Source organism: Anabrus simplex, chromosome 1 (assembly GCF_040414725.1).
Source record: "Anabrus simplex isolate iqAnaSimp1 chromosome 1, ASM4041472v1, whole genome shotgun sequence".
In the NCBI taxonomy this organism is placed as follows: Eukaryota; Metazoa; Arthropoda; class Insecta; order Orthoptera; family Tettigoniidae; genus Anabrus; species Anabrus simplex.
Window position 1 is genome coordinate 1,520,087,853 of NC_090265.1, and position 25,616 is coordinate 1,520,113,468.

At 38.9% G+C, this 25,616-nt stretch overlaps 1 protein-coding gene across 1 annotated transcript in view; it reads right to left on the reverse strand.

The window, feature by feature from the left end:
* Positions 1 to 25,616, reverse strand: part of ndl (serine protease nudel) — a 437,329-nt gene that overhangs the window by 135,203 nt on the left and 276,510 nt on the right. Inside the window, exons 14-17 of the mRNA XM_067138020.2 lie at positions 19,696 to 19,809; positions 18,615 to 18,786; positions 17,559 to 17,993; positions 4,707 to 4,889 (exon numbers count right to left, since the gene is read on the reverse strand). Of these exons, the coding sequence (XP_066994121.2) occupies positions 4,707 to 4,889; positions 17,559 to 17,993; positions 18,615 to 18,786; positions 19,696 to 19,809 (904 nt within the window). The remainder of the gene's footprint in view (positions 1 to 4,706; positions 4,890 to 17,558; positions 17,994 to 18,614; positions 18,787 to 19,695; positions 19,810 to 25,616) is intronic.

A 25,616-nucleotide genomic window follows, 5' to 3' on the forward strand; every position in this document is an offset into this window, starting at 1 on the left:
CAGTAACTCAGTTTTTCATTGATTCAATGAAATTGATGTGGCCTGATGGTTTTAGATACCACAATGTACTCCTCATGGTAACAGACGCAGCTAGTTACATGATTAAGTCAGAGACAATGTTAAAAGGTATTTTATATCATTTAATTCACTTAACATATCTCATGCATGGACTCCATCACATAGCAGAAACTATTCTTTCATGCTGTCCATTAGTGGACACATTAGTGTTGTCTATGAAGAAAATATTTGTAAAAGCTCCATCATGGGTTCAGAACAATAGCATCTGATATTCCTGTACCACCACATCCTACAGTATTTTAACATGCTGGGGATCATGGTTTGAGACTGTGCTCTATTATCCTGAACATTTACCTAAAATTAGAGAAGTTGTAAAAGCATTAGATCTTAAATCCTAATATATTGAGCTGGCTCAGAAAGCATTGTCAAGCAAAGAATTAGAAAGTAACCTTGTGTTTGTAACAGCTCATTTTCACTGTATTCCTAAACTATCACATCATTGGAAGCAGTTGGGATTCCTTTACACCAGTCACTTGCAAAATTTGACAAAACCATGTCGACTTCAGAAATAGTTCTAGAGGTTGTAGGAGAAACAGTGAAACAGAAAGTAACAAATGTTCTTTCCAAAAATCCTGGGTATAATGTACTGTTTGAAATTGTAGATGTTCTAGAAGGCAAAGCACCCACAACACCAACAGAACAATCATTACACAGTTAGCACATTTGTGAATGTCCCTGTCTCGTAGTGTGATGTAGAACAGAGTTTTTCATGTTACAAAGCTTTGCTGAGGGACAACAGATGAAGATTGACCTGGAAAGCATCCATCACTCCCTAGTTGTTAAATGCAATAGTGAAGATTCACTAATAATGAGGCCAGCAATTCAAAATCCATGGAATAATGATGTAAGTTACAGATAATTTCATTTTATCGAAATAAGCTTGAACTGATGTTGCATATTTAGTACTTTTCAGGACATAAATGCATAAATATATATACAGCTTTTAGGGCATGAACTTCTGATTCCTAATGATGGTAAACAGGGTGAAAAGTCAGGTTGTTAGTTTCATGAAGAGGAATTGTCCTCTCACTCTCTCTCTTTGCTGTAAGTACCTAGGTGTTAAGGTAAAGAAAGATCTTAATTGGAGTAATCACATAAACATGAATGTAAATAAAAGTAACTACTATGAAATGTGTGAAAAGCAACATTTGAAACGGTTGTCCTCTTGTTATTTCTTACAGCTGATGCCCCACAAGTGACGTAGGCTGTCTTGGCGGACGCTGTTGCTCATCATTGCTTGTACAACAAATGCAATGATTTAATGCAGTTTTTCTTTCATCTTTGAGGAGTCCCCCTTCTTCATTTAAGATCAATTGAAGTCTCCATTAGCATATTTGTATTGTCTGCAATAGTATTATGGATAATGAGTTCATATATATTACCATTTTATAAGAACAGTTCTACTTCAAGGACAGATTTTTAAAGTGTAATTCTTTTAAAAGGAACATGAAGAAATGAATGGTGTTTTTTCTGTCACCAAGACTCTGATCATTAGTTCTAAGCACCAATTTGATTCTAGTGTACTTGGTGCATGCGTGTTAAGTTTTAGGAATCTTAGATTTTTTTTTACTATTCTGTGTTGTCTGTTTATGTCCAATTTAATCTAAGCTGTTAAGAAGCGGCTCAAGATGTCTCCCATGAGACGAAACATGTACTGCTAATTTTTTATTATGTAATTTAATCACAAATTGTGATTAGAATTGTATTCAAGAAGTAAAAATCCTTAAGTCTTTTATTTTAGAGTATCTCATTGTCAATACAGACAAATTATGAAGTTTTTAACTTGTAAGCAGTATGTTCCAAGTTGTCAGTGGAGAGATGGCATAGAATGACATGAATAATATATTTAAAAGTAGGAAGATCACGAGATGAAGATGAATTCACGGGGACAAATTTGGGAAAATATTAGTTTATAGGAAGAGGAGTTAGGAATTGGAATAATTTGCCAAGGCAGATATTTGATACATTTCCATTTTCTTTGAAATTATTTCAGAAAAGCCTAGGAAATTGCTTGCTTGCTTGCTTGCTTGCTTGCTTGCTTGCTTGCTTGCTTGCTTGCTTGCTTGCTTGCTTGCTTGCTTGCTTGCTTGCTTGCTTGCTTGCTTGCTTGCTTGCTTGCTTGCTTGCTTGCTTGCTTGCTTGCTTGCTTGCTTGCTTGCTTGCTTGCTTGCTTGCTTGCTTGCTTGCTTGCTTGCTTGCTTGCTTGCTTGCTTGCTTGCTTGCTTGCTTGCTTGCTTGCTTGCTTGCTTGCTTGCTTGCTTGCTTGCTTGCTTGCTTGCTTGCTTGCTTGCTTGCTTGCTTGCTTGCTTGCTTGCTTGCTTGCTTGCTTGCTTGCTTGCTTGCTTGCTTGCTTGCTTGCTTGCTTGCTTGCTTGCTTGCTTGCTTGCTTGCTTGCTTGCTTGCTTGCTTGCTTGCTTGCTTGCTTGCTTGCTTGCTTGCTTGCTTGCTTGCTTGCTTGCTTGCTTGCTTGCTTGCTTGCTTGCTTGCTTGCTTGCTTGCTTGCTTGCTTGCTTGCTTGCTTGCTTGCTTGCTTGCTTGCTTGCTTGCTTGCTTGCTTGCTTGCTTGCTTGCTTGCTTGCTTGCTTGCTTGCTTGCTTGCTTGCTTGCTTGCTTGCTTGCTTGCTTGCTTGCTTGCTTGCTTGCTTGCTTGCTTGCTTGCTTGCTTGCTTGCTTGCTTGCTTGCTTGCTTGCTTGCTTGCTTGCTTGCTTGCTTGCTTGCTTGCTTGCTTGCTTGCTTGCTTGCTTGCTTGCTTGCTTGCTTGCTTGCTTGCTTGCTTGCTTGCTTGCTTGCTTGCTTGCTTGCTTGCTTGCTTGCTTGCTTGCTTGCTTGCTTGCTTGCTTGCTTGCTTGCTTGCTTGCTTGCTTGCTTGCTTGCTTGCTTGCTTGCTTGCTTGCTTGCTTGCTTGCTTGCTTGCTTGCTTGCTTGCTTGCTTGCTTGCTTGCTTGCTTGCTTGCTTGCTTGCTTGCTTGCTTGCTTGCTTGCTTGCTTGCTTGCTTGCTTGCTTGCTTGCTTGCTTGCTTGCTTGCTTGCTTGCTTGCTTGCTTGCTTGCTTGCTTGCTTGCTTGCTTGCTTGCTTGCTTGCTTGCTTGCTTGCTTGCTTGCTTGCTTGCTTGCTTGCTTGCTTGCTTGCTTGCTTGCTTGCTTGCTTGCTTGCTTGCTTGCTTGCTTGCTTGCTTGCTTGCTTGCTTGCTTGCTTGCTTGCTTGCTTGCTTGCTTGCTTGCTTGCTTGCTTGCTTGCTTGCTTGCTTGCTTGCTTGCTTGCTTGCTTGCTTGCTTGCTTGCTTGCTTGCTTGCTTGCTTGCTTGCTTGCTTGCTTGCTTGCTTGCTTGCTTGCTTGCTTGCTTGCTTGCTTGCTTGCTTGCTTGCTTGCTTGCTTGCTTGCTTGCTTGCTTGCTTGCTTGCTTGCTTGCTTGCTTGCTTGCTTGCTTGCTTGCTTGCTTGCTTGCTTGCTTGCTTGCTTGCTTGCTTGCTTGCTTGCTTGCTTGCTTGCTTGCTTGCTTGCTTGCTTGCTTGCTTGCTTGCTTGCTTGCTTGCTTGCTTGCTTGCTTGCTTGCTTGCTTGCTTGCTTGCTTGCTTGCTTGCTTGCTTGCTTGCTTGCTTGCTTGCTTGCTTGCTTGCTTGCTTGCTTGCTTGCTTGCTTGCTTGCTTGCTTGCTTGCTTGCTTGCTTGCTTGCTTGCTTGCTTGCTTGCTTGCTTGCTTGCTTGCTTGCTTGCTTGCTTGCTTGCTTGCTTGCTTGCTTGCTTGCTTGCTTGCTTGCTTGCTTGCTTGCTTGCTTGCTTGCTTGCTTGCTTGCTTGCTTGCTTGCTTGCTTGCTTGCTTGCTTGCTTGCTTGCTTGCTTGCTTGCTTGCTTGCTTGCTTGCTTGCTTGCTTGCTTGCTTGCTTGCTTGCTTGCTTGCTTGCTTGCTTGCTTGCTTGCTTGCTTGCTTGCTTGCTTGCTTGCTTGCTTGCTTGCTTGCTTGCTTGCTTGCTTGCTTGCTTGCTTGCTTGCTTGCTTGCTTGCTTGCTTGCTTGCTTGCTTGCTTGCTTGCTTGCTTGCTTGCTTGCTTGCTTGCTTGCTTGCTTGCTTGCTTGGTACTCATTTAACATTCCTCTGACACTCTGCATAGGAAATAGAAGTTTTTGTTCAAGGTAGCATCAGGGATGACTTCCCCTTATACACTGCAGGATCAGTTCATTGCCTGTCCATTAAGTAGAGACCTCCCCTCCTATTTTACTAACACAAAAGTGCTCTATCACCATTTTTACTGCACAGTTAGCAAGCAACTATCTACCTTAATGTTGTGTCTAATATGAATTAGAGCCAAACTTACACATTGTCATTTTTTTTAATATTTAACACCTTGATAATTATTCTGATTAGTCTATTAAATTAAGTAGGATTTCTTGTTGTTCCCTTACCTCTTAGGTTCCTAGAAATACTGTAAAATAATTTTACTTACACAGAACCCTTGAGTGTTACCTTAGAAGGTTCAATGTCTTAAGTGTTAATTTTATAGTCCTAACTTCCTGAGCAAGATGATGGCCTCAAAATGCATTTGAGATTCCTACTTGACTTCATTAATAACCAATGGACTAGACCTCTAAGGGATTGCTTACAATATGTGAAGATGAATAAACCCACTTACCAGCGAGGCAGCTGTAATGGATACACATGCCGTGTTAGGATAACAGGTTTCTCCAGGTGCAGAAGAAGGGCATCTTCAACAAAACTTATGTCATCTACACGATTTATCTGCTGGTAAGGCCCGACTATGCCCAGCTGAGGCCTTGGTTGTCCCAGGAGTGCCACAACATAACTGTTAGGTAAGCTGCAAATAAAAGAAATGTGTCTCTAAAGTTAAAATTTCAAATATGCTGTATGAGTTCATGTTAACTCTACAACACGTAGTCATTCATATATGAATCGTACGACTTTCTAGCTTCACGCGAACCAACCACAGTTTATTGTATGTGGGCCCTTCCCCTTCATATTACCACAGGCTTCAGGCATACCTCTGGCTCAACCTTGAAGACATTACCAACATACGGTCATGCAAGTATACTTGTGCCTTGCAATACATGCCCATGGCAAGTAGGCTGTAATGAATGTTAAAAGTATAGGAAACATCGTATATGTATTCTGTTGTGGCAAACCACATCACATACGAGTGTTAATTTATTAGCTCCACTTAAGAATTCTTGTTAAGTCTAAGACATTGAACGCTATTTGAAACTTAAAGCTTGAATTTTCTGTCACCAAACGGAAATGAAAAGTAATTCATGCAATAAAGGGTTAATATGGAACCAAGACTATGGTATATGATGTACGATACTGTTATCTGAGGTAGGATACAGGAAAATATAAATCTGTATACATCACAAGAAGATGTAAGTTAACTTTTTACATTTGATTTTCAATACATGAAACTAATTTGTCAAATGCCAAATGACTGATCTCAGCTTTTCCTTACATAGAGTATATAAAAAAATGCCACTGATGAAAGGGTGATTCTAGTGATTTTCATTCAGATTTCATTCAGAGGAGGTGACTAATACTAAAGAAGTATTAAAATTTACCTATGATAACAAAGACATTTACAGTAAGATACAAAAGTTGTAAACTAAAAAAGCATCTGGAATTGATAAGGTTTCGGAGGATATACTAAAGACAATGGGTTGGGATATATGTAGCAACGCGCTGTGTGTCACATAATAATAATAATAATAATAATAATAATAATAATGAAATGAAATGTCGTATGGCTTTTAGTGCCGGGATATCCCAGGACGGGTTCGGCTCGCCAGGTGCAGGTCTTTCTATTGACACCCGTAGGTGACCTGCGCGTCGTGATGAGGATGAAATGATGATGAAGACAACACATACACCCAGCCCCCGTGCCAGTGGAATTAACCAATTAAGGTTAAAATCCCCGACCCGGCCGGGAATCGAACCCGGGACCCTCTGAACCGAAGGCCAGTACGCTGACCGTTCAGCCAACGAGTCGGACATAATAATAATAATAATAATAATAACAATAACAATAATAATAAGGGGAGATCTTCATTGGGGTAATAACATAAATATGATTGTAAATAAAGGGTACAGATCTCTGCACAAGGTTATGAGGGTATTTAGCGGTTGTAATAAGGACTTAAAGGAGAGCATATGTAAGTCTCTGGTAAGACCCCAACTAGAGTATGGTTTCAGTGTATGGGACCCTCACCAGGATTACTTGATTCAAGAACTGGAAAAAATCCAAAGGAAAGCAGTTCGATTTGTTCTGGGTGATTTCTGACAAAATAGTAGCATTAGAAAAATATTACAAAGTTTGGACTGAGAAGACTTGGGAGAAAGAAGATGAGCTGCTCAACTAAGTGGTATGTTATGAGAAATATGTAAATTAATTTTTCTTCCACCTTTTCAATACAAGTCAATATTTAAGTTAGAGTTAAATCCTCATTAAAATAAGAATTGGTACATGTTTCACCCTTTCCTATGGGGCATCATCAGCCGTAGCATTACCTCAAACCATAACTAAAATATACTACAAAACTGAATACATTACGAAAATAAATCAGGTACCTGATATGGTTTGAGGTAATGCTATGGCTGATGATGCCCCATAGCAAATGGCAAAACATGTACCAATTCTTATTTTAATGAGGATTTAACTCTAACTTAAATATTGAGTTGTATTGAGTAGGTGGAAGAAAAAATAAATTTTACATTTTTTTCATAAGATTATTTTCAATACGAATTTGCTATGATTTTCATTACTTGTAATAAGTTGTATGTTCCGAGCAGTCAGTGAAGAGACATTGTGGAATGGCATCAGTAGACAAATACATTTGAGTTGTGTCTTTAAACGTAGGAAAGATCTCAATATGAAGTTAAAGCTAGAATTCAAGAGGACAAATTGGGGCCAATATTTGTTTATAGGAAGGGGAGTTAGGAATTGGAATAACTTACCAAGGAAGATATTCAATAAATTTCCAATTTCTTTGCAATCATTTAAGAAAAGGTTTGGAAAACAACAGATAGGGAATCTGCCACCTGGGCGACTGCCCTAAATGCAGATCAGTAGTGACTGAAATTGATTTAAATGGGGCAACTAAGAAAAATCCTATGATGTCTGAGGCCAAAATATTGTTTGAAATATCTCAAAATAACCCTCACAATATCTTAAATCACAGTTATTTGGTGAAAAAAGCTTTTTTGGTGTCCAGGGATAATAAAATATTAAGATGGGGGGGAGTAGCAGGGGGAGCAATATTGGATTTTTGCACAAATACAATACCTCCTCTGTTATCACCATTGAAATGTTTAAAAAGAAATAAAATGGACCTGAGACCAAGCAGACAACTGTTGAGACTTCCATCTGATAAATAATGGCCACAAAACTATATTAAATTTGTTTCACCTAGTTGACTCTTGGAGAAAGCCTTTAACTGCATCTGGGCAGAGTTTCCAGGACATATGTTCATCCCTCTACCAAAGTGAAAGCTAGTTCAGGTGTTACTGAAAGTTTTCCTGTTAAAGTTGGGGTGTACTGAGCCCAATTCATTACGAAGACGGAATACATGTTCTGCAACTTCACAGAGCCAGAGTTGTTTGACCCGCAGACACTGTCTTCATAGGTGGCAAACCACTTACAATGACTGACAGGTTTGATTATCTCAGCTCTGTCATTACCACTGATACACAATTGACTACAATGTTGGCTGGATGAAATGATGATCGCTGACAGGTGTTTTGTACAATGGACCGATGTCCATAAAGCTATGATGCAAGTGCAATAAACGGATATAACTTGAAAACAGTATTCTCTCACCCATGGGTAAATAATACAAGTATCGAGCATGGATTATCATTATTATCATCATTATTATTTTATGATTATTATTATTACTATTACTTGTATGTATGGCTATGATGTGTGTACATCGATTTATTATTATTATTATTATTATTATTATTATTATTATTATTATTATTATTATTATTATTATTATTATTATTATTTACGTAGTCGAATGTTCGTATTGTGTGTGAGGTTATGTCATGAAAATATTAGTAGTATTATTATTTATGTAGACGAATGGTCGTATTGTTTGTGAAGTTATGTCATGAACCTGTGGTGTAGGAGTAGCATGCCTGCCTCATACCCGGAGGCCCCGGGTTCGATTCCCGGCCAGGTCAGGGATTTTTACCTGGACCTGAGGGCTGGTTCGAGGTGCACTCAGCCTACGTTATTAGAACTGAGGAGCTATCTGACGGTGAGATGGCGCCCCCGTCTAGAAAGCCAAGAATAATGGCCGAGAGGATTCGTCGTGCTGACCACACGACACCTCATAATCTGCAGGCCTTCAGGCTGAGCAGCGGTCGCTTGGTAGGCCAAGGCCCTTCAAGGGCTGTAGTGCCATGGGGTTTGGTTTATGTCATGAAACATTCAATTAATGTAAGAACATATATATAATTCATTCTTACCTGTATATATAATTTGTAATCCATAATTGTGAAACACACTGTAACTTCCAGAATTGCAATAGGTATTAAAACGATGGAGATTATTCTGTACATTATAATCTATGTATTACACACTCTAGAATTTTCAAGAAGATATTTTTTTGTAACGTATCTTTCTGGAAGCCTGGCCAGGATATATATAAGGAGATGATCTTGATGGTAATGACGAGTTATTGGTAGATGAGTGATTGGTAAAAGAGTTATTGGTTAGAGAGTTACTGGTTGACGAGTTATTGGTTACAAACAAGTTGTTGTTTAGTAGAGTTAATGTGTAGCAAGGTTATACTTGTGACACGTGTTGTGACATGCTTTTAAGCAGTCAACTGTTTCAACCAAAGAGAATGGGTTTCAACTGTGTGTTAAGTTGCAGTCTCCATGTGCAGCAGTTGGCATTTTTTTTAAATAGCTGCTTTGTGGTGTAAGTGTTTGTTTGTGTCAGCAGAGTTTAAGGTTATGTGTGTGTTAATTTGTAAATAGATGTGAATAAAATAATTGTACCAACTTGCAGCATTTCGTGTGCATCTTTGTGGATATGTTAACTGGTGACCGTGACAGGATTATTAAAATCCATTAGAATCAAAAATGAAAAACGACCAGAGGACCATGGTGATGTTTAAACAGTTAATTTCCTTGGCTAAAAGCATTGAGGAGAATATCGAGGCCCAATTTGGAAAACTCGAGGCCCAGTTTGGAAAACTTGCAGAGAAAATCGGGGCCCAGTTCAAGACTGGATTGACATGAAAAGAGGGAGCCGAATACCCAGTTGCTGGACTTCGTAGGCAGGAGATGGAAGTACGACGCAGCCCGCAGTCATTTTGACCTGTGAGGAAGTTGTGGGAGAATTCAGTAGGCGTGGCAGTGCCCACCAACCAACAGCCGACTACTGAGTCCTTGCAGGAGAGGACTCAGCACACCAACGGAACGCCGCAGGTATTCGATGCCGAGACAGAATAACCAGACGACGCGACGGTGAATGAGCCATACCAGTTTGACACCAAGAGCGAGGAGCTCGACAGCTGCAGTAAGCTCCATTGCACCGTGAACTGTCCAGGGAGGATGTTCAGAATGGAGCAGAGCTATAGGTAGGCTCAGAAATGTCCCAGGAGATGGCGGCAGCAATGGCAATGACACAGCCAGTGGGACCCCCTCTATGAGACGGAGAACCCATGGGGTCCGAGCCGACAACCAACAAATGAGGGTGCCACCTAACAGAACACAAAGGTACGAACGAGGGGAAAGCCAGCGGACCTTTGAATGCCATGCGAAGACCTGTGGATCACCATCACCAGGAACGAAGACACCATCGACCAGACCCAGTGGACCCACCATGGGAAGGTGGCAGTCCCCAATGGAACTGCTGGGCTGCGAACTGCGAACTGTGGACTTCGACAGCACCAGCAGAAGGGCTGTGTGACTGAGGTAGTCAGCATATAGTTAAATGGTGAGGACCAACAGAGTGTGACAAAGTGTGGAAATCGTTTCAAGTTATAGGAGTTGATATTGACACAAGTGCGATATAACTTGAAAACCATATTCTCTCTCTCATGGGTAAATAATGCAAGTATTGAGCTTGTATTCTTCTTCTTCTTCTTCTTCTTCTTCTTCTTCTTATTATTATTATTATTATTATTATTATTATTATTATTATTATTATTATTTATGTAGTCGAATGATCATATTGTGTGTGAGGTTATGTCATGAAAGTATTAGTGTTATTATTTATGTAGTCGAATGATCATATTGTTTGTGAGGTTATGTCATGAAACATGTGCTGTACGTAGACATATCAGTTCAATTAATGTAAGAACATGTATATAATTCATTCTTACCTGTATATATAATTTGTAATCCATAATTGTGAAACACACTAACTTCCAGAATGGCAATAGGCACTAAAACGATGGAGAATATTCTGTACGTTATAATTGATGTATTAGGCAATCTAGAATTTTCAAGAAGATATTTTTTTGTAACATATCTTTCTGGATGCCTGGCCAGGATTTATATAAGGAGACAATTTTGATGGTAACAACGAGTTATTGGCAGACAAGTGATTGGTAAAAAAGTTATTTGGTTGGAGAGTTGTTGGTTAGAGAGTTATTGGTTGACAAGTTATTGGTTACGACGAGTTGTTGTTTAGTAGAGTTATGGTGTAGCAAGGTTATATTTGTGACCACGTGTTGTGACATTCTTTTAAGCAGTCAACTCTTTCAACCAAAGAGAATGGGTTTCAACTATATATTAAGGTTGCAATCTCCATGTGCAGTGATTGGCATTTTTTTAAATGGCAGCTTTGTGAATTGAGTGTTTGGTTGTGACAGCAGTGTTTAAGGTTATGTGTGTGTTAATTTGTAAAGAGATGTGAATAAAATAATTGTACCAACTGACAGCATCTCATGTGCGTCTTTGTGGATACGTTAGCTTAAAGGGAAAGTTTACAAGATAGACGTCAGACCTGCCCATATGTATAACTCTGAATGCTGGACAAGATAGAGGAAACATGATTATCAAATTTTGTACACCACAGAGATGCAAATGCTGTGGTAGTCTGCAGACATTACTCAAACCAATCGAATTCATAACCAACACTTGCAAGGGTCCTATGGAATCGCTGCTATTGGTGAGAAACTCAAAGAGAAACAACTTTACTGGTATGAGCACATAAAGCAGCATGATTAAGACCATCCTGTATAAAAAGCTCTTGCCATCATAGAAACAAGGAGAGTCTGAGGATGCCCAAGAATATCGTGGTGGTGCACCGGTTGAAACCATCTTAAGGAGAAAGGACATCTCTGTTGCCCAGATATAAAAGTGGAGCGAATACTCTCTACGGATCTGAAGAGCTGACGCCGACTGATTCTTGAGAGTGCCTGCAATGTGCACACATATACAGCCAGGGAAAGGAAGAAGAAAACTTTCACCTGGTTGACACCTTACCTGCAGGTTAGAGATTTGGGTCTTTATCCTTATTTTAATAATCCTGATTCCTTGTACCACAGCCTGTGATTATTGTTGCGTTGCCCTAATCGAACTGCATGCCATGTGCCTACATCAACAGTCAACACGGCAGAGTGCAGCGCTGGATAATGTTGTCACGCCAATTTTCAGTATAAATTGGTATACAGGATGAGCTGCAACACATTGCCATACGCCAACCTGTCTATACCGTACTCCAGCCACGTAGGGTATCCCCTATTTAAAAACGTGGTCTGGACAGGTGGACTGACACAAGTCGTGAGGTTTCGCCTCTGTACGCGCAAGCATAACCTCTCGCTGTATTAAGTTGGTGCTTCCCTTAATATTTACATTCTGGCAACGAGAATATTATTGTGACTTAAAGCACACTCAGAAACTGACAACAGTTATTTCCACTAATAAGCATCATTTTGTAAATAATGTACATAGTTAATTTTCATGGTCACCAGTGAGAACAACCTTTAGTTTGAGGGCAATTGAATACTTGTAAACTGGTGAAACAATAAAAATAAGTTCATGTTTGTACAAGCGTTTGCTTTTGTACACAACAATTATTGGATGACAGTTTCCTACACTCTGTATATTCACTAGAGCAGCATTCCCTATCCTGACTCCAAATAACAACAAAAACACACATCGACCCAGGCATTACCATAAATGTAGAAACTACAGTACCACCGGCATTGAATTCAGTGATGGAAAGAGTACAAGAAAATATAGTAATTGGATTTGATTACAGTTACTTGAGAAATATTTAATTATGATTACAAATTTCTTTTTTTAATGAGTGATCAGTGAGCCTCCGTAGCTCAGACGGCAGCATGTCGGCCTCTCACCACTGGATACCGTAGTTTAAATCCCGGTCACTCCATGTGAGATTTGTGCTGTACAAAGCGGAGGCGGGGCAGGTTTTTCTCCGGGTACTCCGGTTTTCCCTGTCATCTTTCATTCCAGCAACACTCTCCATTCTCATTTCATAGCATCTATCAGTCATTAATAAAATCACTTTGGGAGTGGCGACCCCATCGTGCTAATAGCCTATATATGATTCATTCATTTCATTCCTGACTCGGTCAATGACTGGAAAACAGGTTGTAGGTTTTCATTTTCAATGAGTGATCAGTAAAATTACAATTATAATTACTTTACAGAATGGTAGTCTTAATGAAATCACTTACTTTTTGCATGGTGATGGAATAATACAAAAGTTTGCAAGGAAAAGATATTACTTCATTTTGAGTTTTCTTTCAGCATAGAATAACTGGAAAGCAGTGACTTGGAATTACAACTCTTCATCGCACTCCTGATTTTATACAATTTAGCTGATTATTTTCTCTACCTTTAGTTATTTTACTACTACCTAGAAAATGTGTTTGTAACGTTGTGGCTGATATACCCTATATAAGAGAGATTTTAAAAGATTTTACATTTATAGTGACTATTTAGAGTGCAGAAGATTTGTTTATGTTTAGTTGCTATGGTATGTATTTGATACTTAAAAATGGTATTCCTGTGAATATCCTTTTGAAAAATTATCTCTCATTTAATGTGAAGATTTTTTAATAGAACTTTGAACTATGTATTAGTCTGCAAGGATTGCTGCCATTCTGTTTAATTTTATGATAATAATAATTTTGTGTGGCATAAGAGTTGATGGTCATGTCTCGGAAGAAGTCTCAATTATGAAAGGAGTTCGCCAAGGCTGTATTCTTTCCTCCCTGCTTTTCAACATCTATTCAGAAAAGATTTTTCGAGATGCTCTTTACGGAAATACTCAAGGAATTGTGGTTAATGGTTTCATCATAAATAACATCAGGTACGCCGATGACACTGTGCTACTTGCAACCAATCTCCAGAATCTACAGGAACTACTTAATGCTGTCACTGAAGCCAGCAGCGCAATGGGCTTGAAGCTTAATGTAAAGAAGACCAAGTGGATGGTTATAAGTAGGAAAGAAGATGGCATTCGAGGTAATCTCACAACAGCGAAGGAACAGATCGCGAGAGTGGCAACATTTAAATACCTGGGTTGTCACATCAATGATGACTGGGACCTTACTCATGAGATCCGATGCAGAATTGAGCAGGCCAGAACTTCTTTTCAGAGATTTAGGGAACTTTTGACAAGCCGTGACCTTTCCATTTCACTACGGATACGACTACTCTGGTGCTACGTTTTCAACATTCTGTTATACGGCGTTGAGGCATGGACACTAACTGAGACCATGTGTAAGAGATTGCAAGCATTTGAAATGTGGACATACCGAAGGATGCTGAAGATACCTTGGACAGCTAAAATGACCAATATAGACGTTTTGCACCGTATGAACAAAGAACCAGAAATTCTCACTACCATCAAGAGAAGGAAACTAGAATACTTTGGTCATATGATGCAGAACTCTAAATACCACTTTCTGCAAGTAATACTCCAAGGGAAAATTAATGGAAAACGTGGTCCGGGGAGAAGTAGGACATCATGGCTCGGCAACTTGAGCCAGTGGTTTGGGGTGACAAAGCTTACTCTGTTCAGAACAGCTATGAACAAACAACAGATCATGCTACTGATCGCCAACGTTCTGCGAGGACATGGCACATGAAGAAGAAGATTTCTAGCCGAGTGCAGCCCTTGTAAGGCAGACCCTCCGATGAGGGTGGGCAGCATCTGACATGTGTAGGTAACTGCGTGTTTTTGTGGTGGAGGTTAGTGTTATGTGTGGTGTGTGAGTTGCAGGAATGTTGACGACAGCACAAACACCCAGCCCCCAGGTCATTGGAATTAACCAATGAATGTTAAAATCTCCGACCTGGCCAGGAATCGAACCAGAGACCCTCTGAACCGAAGGCCAGTATGCTGACCATTCAGCCAACGAGTCGGACAATTTTATGATGACCGAAGTCTTGTAGATATCCAGGTTAGGTTATGATTCGGGTTAAATAATATAAGTCATGGTGCAGTTACATAAATAATTGTGATGCCAGGTGGTGTTGTTCATGCGAGACTCCCAGACACCAGCATAATTCCAATAGTGTATGCTGCAAATTGTGATCCAAAATACACCAGAATGAAAACAAGTGTGGAAGGTTACGCCTTGTAATAATGAAGACAAAGGTGATCATTCAAAAAAGTCCTCAGCACTTATTGGTAATCATGTTAGGAAATAAAGAAATCCACAAATATCAGTCCATGGGTGCTAGTATTGGTGTAGAACAGACTAGTGATACATATAATGAACAATTTCAGTATGCATCTACAAATGTTATGAAAAGTCTTTTATGTAACAAAGAATTTAAAAGAAGAAGTTTACACACCGATGTAAGACTGGTTCATTATGATGCCTGCAATGATTCTAGAGCAAGTGATGCCTTAAATGAAGAAACTCAATTAGTATTTACAGATATTGATGAAAATGAGGATATTGTTGCACGCTACGACACCCCCAGGACTCAGACAAAATATTTCAAGTCTTTAAAGAAAATACTTGCTACATTTGTGGAAAAACTTTTGTGGGAGTAAGCCAGCAATTGCTATTGAAATACTAATCCAAAAATACTAAATCAGGAGAAGGCAGTGGAATCACTAGGGAAAATCTACCTAGGAAGTCTCACAAAGAAGAGAACAATGAATTTCACATAGGCTTAGAAGATGGCCATAAGGAATTCAATAATATAACTAATGTAGAAATTGTTAACATCAAAAGTGAAAGATTTGTTCAATTTCTTACAAATGCGATTCATATGCTTCCTGGACCTAGACATCCAGCAGCAAGGTATTACAAAGCAAGAAAGACAAATACCTACAGATCAAAATGAAATGATTTTAATTCATCAAGTATTCCATCCAGAAACAAGAGAGAAAGAGAGATTAGAAGAGAGAAGTACAGATATAAAAAAGCACAGTATCTGTTTTATGATCAGAGGCAGAAAGTTTGTCTCATGATACTGAAGGATAACAAGCATGCCTGTACAATTGATCCTAACCTTCTTCATCAGGCATTAGTAAGAAACTCTCTTCCCCCAACATCGTTGTTAGAGAAAATTATCCAGTATCACATTCAGATCCCTCTACTTATGAAGACATGACAGTGAGATCTGAAGAAGTAATGAATGCTATGACGAAAATGGCAGTAAATACAACTCCCGGTCCCGACAAGGTTCTTAGTTAAATATTATATCTATATATATCTATATTCAATCCTAAGGAGAACCACTGAAATGGTGTTAGATAAATGGGTGAAAGATGTCATCTCCTTTAATCCAAATCAAAAAGATTTTACCAGACTTCCTCGAGCATACTTTAATACTTCAATCATTAGTTCAGTATTGGAGAGAGTCAAAAATCCACAGCCTGTTTCCAGTCATTCGACCAGGTCAGGAATGGAATGAATGAAGCCCCCATCTAGCAGCAAGTATAGGAATTGTGCTGGCTGCTGAAGCCTGTCCCACTCCTCTGGGGCAATGATTAATGAATGACAGATGAAATGAAATGATATTGGAGTGTGTTGCTGGAATGAATTATGAAAGGGAAAACTGGAGTACCCGGAGAAAAACCTGTCCTGCCTCTGCTTTGTCCAGCACAAATCTCACATGGAGTGACCAGGATTTGAACCACGAAACCAAGCGGTGAGAGGCTGGCATGCTGCTGCCTGAGCCATGGAGGCTCTATTGGAGAGAGTAAAACAAGAAAATGGTAACATAGCAATATTATTCCTTGATATTACAAAGGCATATGAAAATATTGATCATAATCATATTTGTTCCACACTGGAAGCAGCGCCAGCAAAGAGTACTGTTTTATGTGATAGGCCTACAAAATAGATAAAAAACATAAACAATGAACTGTAAATTGTTTCAATATTTTTCGAACGTGAGAGGTTCACAGATATACTGAAAGAGCACTCTACTGATTGCTTACTGGAAGTGCTACACTTATACAAGCAGTTTTGGAAATTAAGAAGATTCAAAATCAACTTCAATGGCCATGAAATTTCATGTACCACTGGTAGTGAATGACGGCATGATATTGCTGCGTGATGACCAAATGCCGTCTGCACCACCGGTTGCGCACAAAATAAAGTGTGTAAAATGTCTCTAAAACTACTGTATTATAATAGGCAAAGTGACCATTGATCAAGGGGTTTCATGTGAAAAACGAAGTTGTTTGCTCAATGTCATCTTTTAAGTAATGGAATGCTAAACACAAAGCAATTTTGGAGAGGTAAATGAAATATATGAAGAAGTGAACATTTTAGCTGAAGATGGTAACATGAGAAGTGTAGAGATTCTAGCCATCGATAAAGAGAGAGGTCGTTCTGTAATAATGGATCCAGCAGTATGGCTAGAATCAGGCGATGTGCACTCAGAGAAGCAGGCAGTTTACATTTTAGTATCTAATCACATCATAAATTTACTCATTTGGGACAAATATTTCAGATTTCCTATGGGAATCAACATCTATATCATCTGATGGCCAAGCAGGCATCAATTTTTGGTAATGAGAGTAAGTCTCTCTAAGTGCATTGGCACTGCTGGTGGCTCCAAGTAGCCTACGCAGTGGTCTCCACGGTATGCACTAGCCATGTGTCTTGGTGGGTGTGCTATTTACCAACTGATGAGCCCAACTTAGCACACTGGGATGAAACGCTGACAACCAGGAATGAGTTTGCTGGAAAATTTGTAATTTCCAATAACGGACCATTTATATTGGTATTATAAATTTACTCATTCGGGACAAATATTTCAGGTTCCCTATGGGAATCAACATTTATATCATCAGATTTCTATAATACGGTACACAGTGAATGATGTACAAGATGGAATGAATACACTTTGAATACAATGTAAGATTCCTTGCCCAAGACTGTACTTATAACTGGTAACCAATGCATTATTCAATTTCACAGTCTCATACTAGGATCGTTAACTTCACTTTGTTTTGTGTATAGGAGGAATGTATTCAAAACCAACAAAAATAGAACTTCTATCACATATGACTTACTTGAGATGATCGATGCATGCAATAGATGTGAGGAGCCAGCTGGGATTCAGGAGAACAGCTGAACAACAGTATGCACCATCAACATAGATAGCAGCATGCCACGGCCATTCATATTCTTCTTTACCATCAGATGTATGTAGTTTGAATTCCTCTTTATTTCCCATTCGTTGACCAGAACACTGCACTCTCAGACCAACACATCCAACATCCTGTGATCCTGTTCCTTGTACAGTGTGTCTTTTGATATGCACATAGTCACTGGAGACAGTTTCATTTGTGTTGTATTTATCATAACCAACATCCAATAAGAAACTTGGAATGTTTGTTGTGTTATAAATAATTTCATAATGGAAACTCAGTGCAGTAAGTTCAGTTACTGGTGCAGATTTAAGAACTTTATTTTGTACTGGAACTTCACTGAAGCTTTCATACCCACTGTAAAAAAAAAAGTTGGTAACATTGTTAGTAAGATGTGTAAAACGAAATGTAGAGATGAAGAGGTTAGCACATGAGGGTGAGGACGGTTGCATTAAACCAGTCTACAGGTCAAGAATGACAATAACATGAATGAAAGAGGAGAGGATTTCCAGATTCAGACCAGCAATAGTTCTCTGAAGAAGAGCTGGCATTTGATAAGCTTGCTCCAAAAACTGTAGAAACTGGCATATGAGAAATATCTGAAAAGTAGTTAGTCTTATATCGTAAACAACAAAAACAATTTTTTTTCCATTTTTTGGACGTGACATAACTTTTTTCTTGATAGGTTCCACCATTATTAAGGCATCGATAATAAAGGGATACCAATTTCATGCCTGTCATAGAGCAAAGCTACCAGTGGTTGCAGCTACTTCTGTACAACAGTTTTGATACAATCATTACAACAGTGTGCATTAATGAACAACTGAGTCATTAATCCCAGTCAAATGATTTGAGCAGGTCTTGAGTGTGTGCTATCATGTGTGACCAAGCATTATTGTGAAGTAACAACTCATCATGTGAACCATAAAATTATGATTGTTAACTGAGAATTAGAATTGATGATTAAAACCAATTTACCTGAATCCCAGATATAAACATATATCAGAAGCCAAGGATAGAAATTCATTTTTATCTTGTACACATAGAGGTCTCCATTCTCCTGACTGGCTGTAACTCAAAATGCCCACAGCATTGAGATGTGGCCGTCCTTCAACATCAGTATATAATGTGGTTCCATCTGTCAGTGCAACTGTCCAGAAAATGTCATGTATGAGAGTAATAATACAAAAGTGATCTGTAAATAACTGAAATATACTATTTGAAGAACAAACATGTCAACCAGAGTTGCCAATGTCAGCAGTAAAATTACAATACAGTGTTGCAAAAATTACCCAGCTTTCACCCAAAATATCCTCTTTTAAATAGAAGGGTAGAAATAGCTACCTTTATTAAAGTTAGTGTCAATTCTAGCATCAATAATCATGAATACACAAAAGCCACTATGTCCACCCTTTAAAAATACTACAAAATTCATTTTAAAATGATTTTACCCCTTAAAATCAGGTGTGGAAAATGTGCATTACCATATTCACTCGCCAAAAGTAAAACTACATGTTCCACACACCGCTTCTTGTCAAGGTTGTTGTCGACTCCAAATTAATGTACCCTTTATTTTCTTCTAGAGCCATCACTGCAATGTCAGTTTTGAACTTGTACCTGTAACCTGTTTTGTATGTTTTGAGGGCATACATTGCAAATGAGAATTATTAGCATTTCCCAGCATGACTTGACAGATTTACAACCCTAGCATTGTTGATCATGAGAATGTGTGTTTGTAGGTAAAACTGATGTTAACATAATATGAAACTTCTGCATGTGCGACAATGAACACATTTTCAGCTGCATTCCTGCATAAACTAGCTGTCGTATTATAGCATACTGAAGTGTGTGCATGGTTTTAAAACATAGTGAATTATCTCTCTCCAACTGCATGAAAAATATCTGGTTTTCACATTACCCTCCAAAATACCCGAAGCTCATAACTTACTTGAAAATTAGGAAATTACCCACCAATTGGCAAACCCTGGTGTCAACTATAGTAAATAAAATATTGTTAATAAACAATCACTGTATTTTATTATTATGAAAAAATACTCACAACAATCCATTTCATCTTCCCTCGATTTACAATCAGTCTGGTGGTTACATTTCATCTTCTGCAGAATGCAAATTTTTTCTGTCTGACAGTAGTATTCCTCCTCTTCACAGAACTCTGTTAATGAAAATTCATAGTAACGATAACCATTTGAATTCATTTCAAGTTTGTATTTTATAGGCATTACCTATATTATAAAGGAAGAAAGCATGATGTCATTTCTTCCAAGTGGCTACAGGATAATATCTACCTAGAGTGCATGATTCAGACTCTCCATTACCAAGATCTTTGTATATCTACCTATTACTCCTGCTTTCCAATACAGGGTCAAGAATGAGATATGTATGGCATGATATTATGGCCAGAAGCTCTTCCTGTTGCCAACCTCAGTTGAGGAGGTTAAGATAAAATTAATGATGGTGAATGAAATTGTGAAGGAAATGGAAGGAATCGGCTGTGGTCTATGAATAGGAACTTTCCCAGCATTTGCCTGGAACTGAAAATGGGACACCACAGAGCCGACTCGTCACCCGAATGTAGAGCTTGGCGCATTAACATACGCGATCACCTGTCTTGGTTACCAAGATCTTTGTCAACAAAAATTGCAGGAAATTGGGAATATTTTGACCTGCTACATTTTAAGAGCTTTCAATTGCTGTTCATCTATCAGAGATAATTTTACCCACACCCGAAGGACTTTTAAAATATCCTGGGAAAAGTACACTCATATTCATAAAAACCAGATCACCTTGAAAGACTAGAGATATGAAGTTCATATTCACAGGACATGTGTATTAGTATGTTCTGAAGAATTGATTAGCATTTGAACCATGTCAGCCTTCAGGTTCAAGTCCACATGAATATCTCGGCGCCACCACCGACTGGTGAAATGTGCCTGCGGCTCTTGTTGTCACTATAAACCGAAGGTAATGGACCTGTGTGACTTGAGCAGACATGCAGGATGCCTCACAGATGAATGTGAGAACTGTACCATCAAATGAGTGAGTTTGAAAGAGGGCGCATTATTGGCATGAGAGAACGTGATGCATCCATCTGGGAAATTGCTGCTTGTGTGTGGGACGAAGTGTGTCGGCAGTGCAATGAGTGTATACAGAATGGTTCACAGAAGGCCGCAGAACACAACGAGATGGGTTTGGTCGCACCATCCGGACCACCCCCTGAGAAGATCGACACCTCATCCAAATGACAATGCAGGACAAATTTGCATCCTCCTCGACTCTGGTTCAACAGTGGAACAATGTAACATATCATACACTGTCATACACTATCCGTCGCCATTTATTACGGTCCGGGTTACTGGCACGTAGTCCACTTCTCTGCCTACCTTTGACTAATGTTCATAAACGTGGTAGACTGCAATGCTGTATGGAATGACGTCACTGTGGTCAGGAATGGCAGCAGATAGTGTTTTTGGATGAATCCAGGTTCTGTTTGTTTGAAAATGATGGCCGCATTTTGGTTCGTTGCAGACAGGGAGAGAGGCATCACACTGACTACATCCGCACAAGACATACAGCGCCAACTCAAGGCCTTATGGTTGGGGTGCTATTGGGTACAATCACAAATCACAGTTGGTGCATGTCCAGGCCACTGTGACCAGTTTGACCTACGTGAATGACATCCTGTAACCCGTAGCCATACCCTTTCTGCATGACACCCCAGGTGCCATATTTCAGCAGGACTATGTGCAACAACACAAATTTTTGTTTTCAGAAAATCCACTTAAGGGGTGAGGGGGAGAGTGAAAAGAAGTGAGGAAGGAGTTGAATTTTTTATATGAGGATACATATAACTCAGAAAATGAAGATATTACAGACATTAAAACAGGTACTAGGAATCTCTTTTAAAAATAAATGAACACACTGTTTTGGAAAATCCACTTAAGGGAGTGAAATAATAAAAAAAAGCAGGTGAATTTTTAAAGTCAGTATCTTCTTCTACCACTTTCCCACAACTGTGGGGTCACGGGTGCGAACTGTGTCGCACATGTGGATTTGACTGTTTTACGGCTGGATGCCCTTCGTGATGCCAACACCATGTGTAGGGATGTAATTACGATTGCATGTTCCTGTTATGGTTGGTAATGTGATGTGTTGGGTGAATATGAAGAGGAGAGTGTTGGGACAAACAAAAACAACCTATCCCCGACCCAGATGAATTAATCACATGCGATTAAAGTCAGCGACCCAGCCTAGAACCCTATAAACCGAAGGCCTCGACGCTGACCACTTAGCCAAGAACTGAGGCAGTTTTTAAAATGAGTATATCTACAGTATATCTCATAAACTTAACATGTTTCAGACGTGAAAACTGGTATTTGTAATCCCCTTTAAAAATAAAGAAGCACATGCTTTTTGTTTTCGGAAAATCAACTTAAGCTGGAGATTGAAAATAAGTGAAGGAGTCGAATTCTCTTTATGAGGATACTTATATCTCAAAAACTAAGATGTTACAGAGGTGAAAATTGGTATCTGGAATCTCTTTCAGAAATAAAGAAAATTTATTTATTTATTTATTTATTTATTCATTCATTCATTCATTCATTCATTCATTCATTCATTCATTCATTCATTCATTCATTTACTTATTTAAAAGAGGGCTGTTTTTCACATGTAGAGTTCCATGTCGCATGTTCCAGATTTAGTTCTGCCAGTAGCTTGGTCATCTTAGCCCCAAAAGGCAATGCCACAAACGTGGTTTACAAAGAGGTCCTGGGGTAAATGAAATGCAATTTTTTTGGCAAGTTTTTTTACTTTAAGGATTTTCAGAAAATGTCTTAATGCAGTACCGATGAACAATTAATTTTTACTAGGTTTAAATTACCAAATCCTCGCGAGCAAAGCTGTGGGTAACAGCTAGTGTATGAATAAATACAATTCTTAAACCACCATATCCCCATCTTCATGCATCTTAGGGCGCCTCCTCGCGATAGCCACTGTTGTCCGAATACATTTTACGCTAACTGTATATTTTGTGTGAAGACAGCTTGTGGTCAATAACAGTGAACTGTAAGCGAATTCCTTTCATGGTTCGGAGACCATATAGGCCGACACAAAAGGAGATTTAAAAAATAAAGGCAGGCTGGCCGCCACTGATTAAACCCCATATAAAACCAAAGGAAATTTACCAAATCTAGCGTGTGCACTTGGTGGTGACTCCAAGAGTTACAGTAGATGCAACTGTTATCACTACGTTAGATAACTTTGTGGAAATCTTTCAGTGTATTCTGATGCTAGTCATCATTTTTGAGTCCCTTCAATCAGCAATTTCAAATTTAAAGCATCTAAAATGTTGTTCATATCACATTTAAATATTTTGGTTACATCTTTGTTTGCCAAGCCATGCACACCAAGTGCTCTATAAAATGCCAAACCTATCGCAACTGACCTGCTGAAAAGCTGCATTGCCAACTTGTTATTAATCTTTAGAAAAACCTTAAGATAGGTGTGCCTTAAGATTTACAGTACATCCTAATATATAACAGCCTGGCATGATCCTGACTGCATTTAATAACACTCAATTTGCACGCATCCAATATTATACATCGCGTCGTGCCTACACAATATTGCTTTAAACTGCTACTCATTCAGACCAATGGATCTGTGCGGCGCATGGCGTTGAAATTTGGAACTAACTTCTATGGACTATGGAGCCTTATGGAAGTTCCAACACTTTCAATCAATCAATCAATACTGATCTGCATTTAGGGCAGTCGCCCAGGTGGCAGATTCCCTATCTGTTGCTTTCCTAGCCTTTTCTTAAATGATTTCAAAGAAATTGGAAATTTATTGAACATCTCCCTTGGGAAGTTATTCCAATCCCTAACTCCCCTTCCTATAAATGAATATTTGCCCCAGTTTGTCCTCTTGAATTCCAACTTTATCTTCATATTGTGATCTTTCCTACTTTTATAAACGCCATTCAAACTTATTCGTCTACTAATGTCATTCCACGCCATCTCTCCGCTGACAGCTCAGAACATACCACTCAGTCGAGCAGCTCTTCTTCTTTCTCTCAGTTCTTCCCAACCCAAACATTGCAACATTTTTGTAACGCTACTCTTTTGTCGGAAATCACTCAGAACAAATCGAGCTGCTTTTCTTTGGATTTTTTCCAGTTCTTGAATCAGGTAATCCTGGTGGGGGTCCCATACACTGGAACCATACTCTAGTTGGGGTCTTACCAGAGACTTATATGCCCTCTCCTTTACATCCTTACTACAACCCCTAAACACCCTCATAACCATGTGCAGAGATCGGTACCCTTTATTTACAATCCCATTTATGTGATTACCCCAATGAAGATCTTTCCTTATATTAACACCTAGATACTTACAATGATCCCCAAAAGGAACTTTCACCCCATCAACGCAGTAATTAAAACTGAGAGGACTTTTCCTATTTGTGAAACTCACAACCTGACTTTTAACCCCGTTTATCAACATACCATTGCCTGCTGTCCATCTCACAACATTTTCGAGGTCACGTTGCAGTTGCTCACAATCTTGTAACTTATTTATCACTCTATAGAGAATAACATCATCCGCAAAAAGCCTTACCTCCGATTCCACTCCTTTACTCATATCATTTATATATATAAGAAAACATAAAGGTCCGATAACACTGCCCTGAGGAACTCCCCTCTCAACTATTACAGGGTCAGACAAAACTTCACCTACTCTAACTCTCTGAGATCTATTTTCTAGAAATATAGCAACCCATTCAGTCACTCTTTTGTCTAGTCCAATTGCACTCATTTTTGCCAGTAGTCTCCCATGATCCACCCTATCAAATGCTTTAGACAGGTCAATCGCGATACAGTCCTTTTGACCTCCAAAATCCAAGATATCTGCTATATCTTGCTGGAATCCTACAAGTTGAGCTTCAGTGGAATAATCTTTCCTAAAACCGAATTGTCTTCTATCGAATCAGTTATTTATTTCACAAACATGTCTAATATAATCAGAAAGAATGCCTTCCCAAAGCTTACATACAATGCATGTCAAACTTACTGGCCTGTAATTTTCAGCTTTATGTCTATCACCCTTTCCTTTATACACAGGGGCTACTATAGCAACTCTCCATTCATCTGGTATAGCTCCTCCGACCAAACAATAATCAAATAAGTACTTCAGATATGGTACTATATCCCAACCCAGTGTCTTTAGTTTATCCCCAGAAATCTTATCAATTCCAGCAGCTTTTCTAGTTTTCAACTTTTGTATCTTATTATAAATGTCATTGTTATCATACGTAAATTTTAATACTTCTTTAGTCTCCTCCTCTATCTGGACACTATCCTTAGAACCAACAATCTTTGCATACTGCTGACTGAATACTTCTGCCTTTTGAAGATCTTCACATACACACTCCCCTTGTTCATTAATTATTCCTGGAATGTCCTTCTTGGAACCTGTTTCTGCCTTAAAATACCTATACATACTCTTCCATTTTTTACTAAAATTTGTATGACTGCCAATTATGCTTGCCATCATGTTATCCTTAGCTGCCTTCTTTGCTAGATTCAATTTTCTAGTAAGTTCCTTCAATTTCTCCTTACTTCCACAGCCATTTCTAATTCTATTTCTTTCCAGTCTGCACCTCCTTCTTAGTCTCTTTATTTCTCTGTTATAATGAGGTGGGTCTTTACCATTCCTTACCACCCTTAAAGGTACAAACCTGTTTTCGCATTCCTCAACAATTTCTTTAAACCCATCCCAGAGTCTGTTTACATTTTTATTTACCGTTTTCCACCGATCATAGTTACTTTTTAGAAACTGCCTCATGCCTGCTTTATCAGCCATATGGTACTGCCTAACAGTCCTACTTTTAAGACCTTCCTTTCTATCACATTTATTTTTAACTACGACAAAAACAGCTTCATGATCACTAATACCATCTATT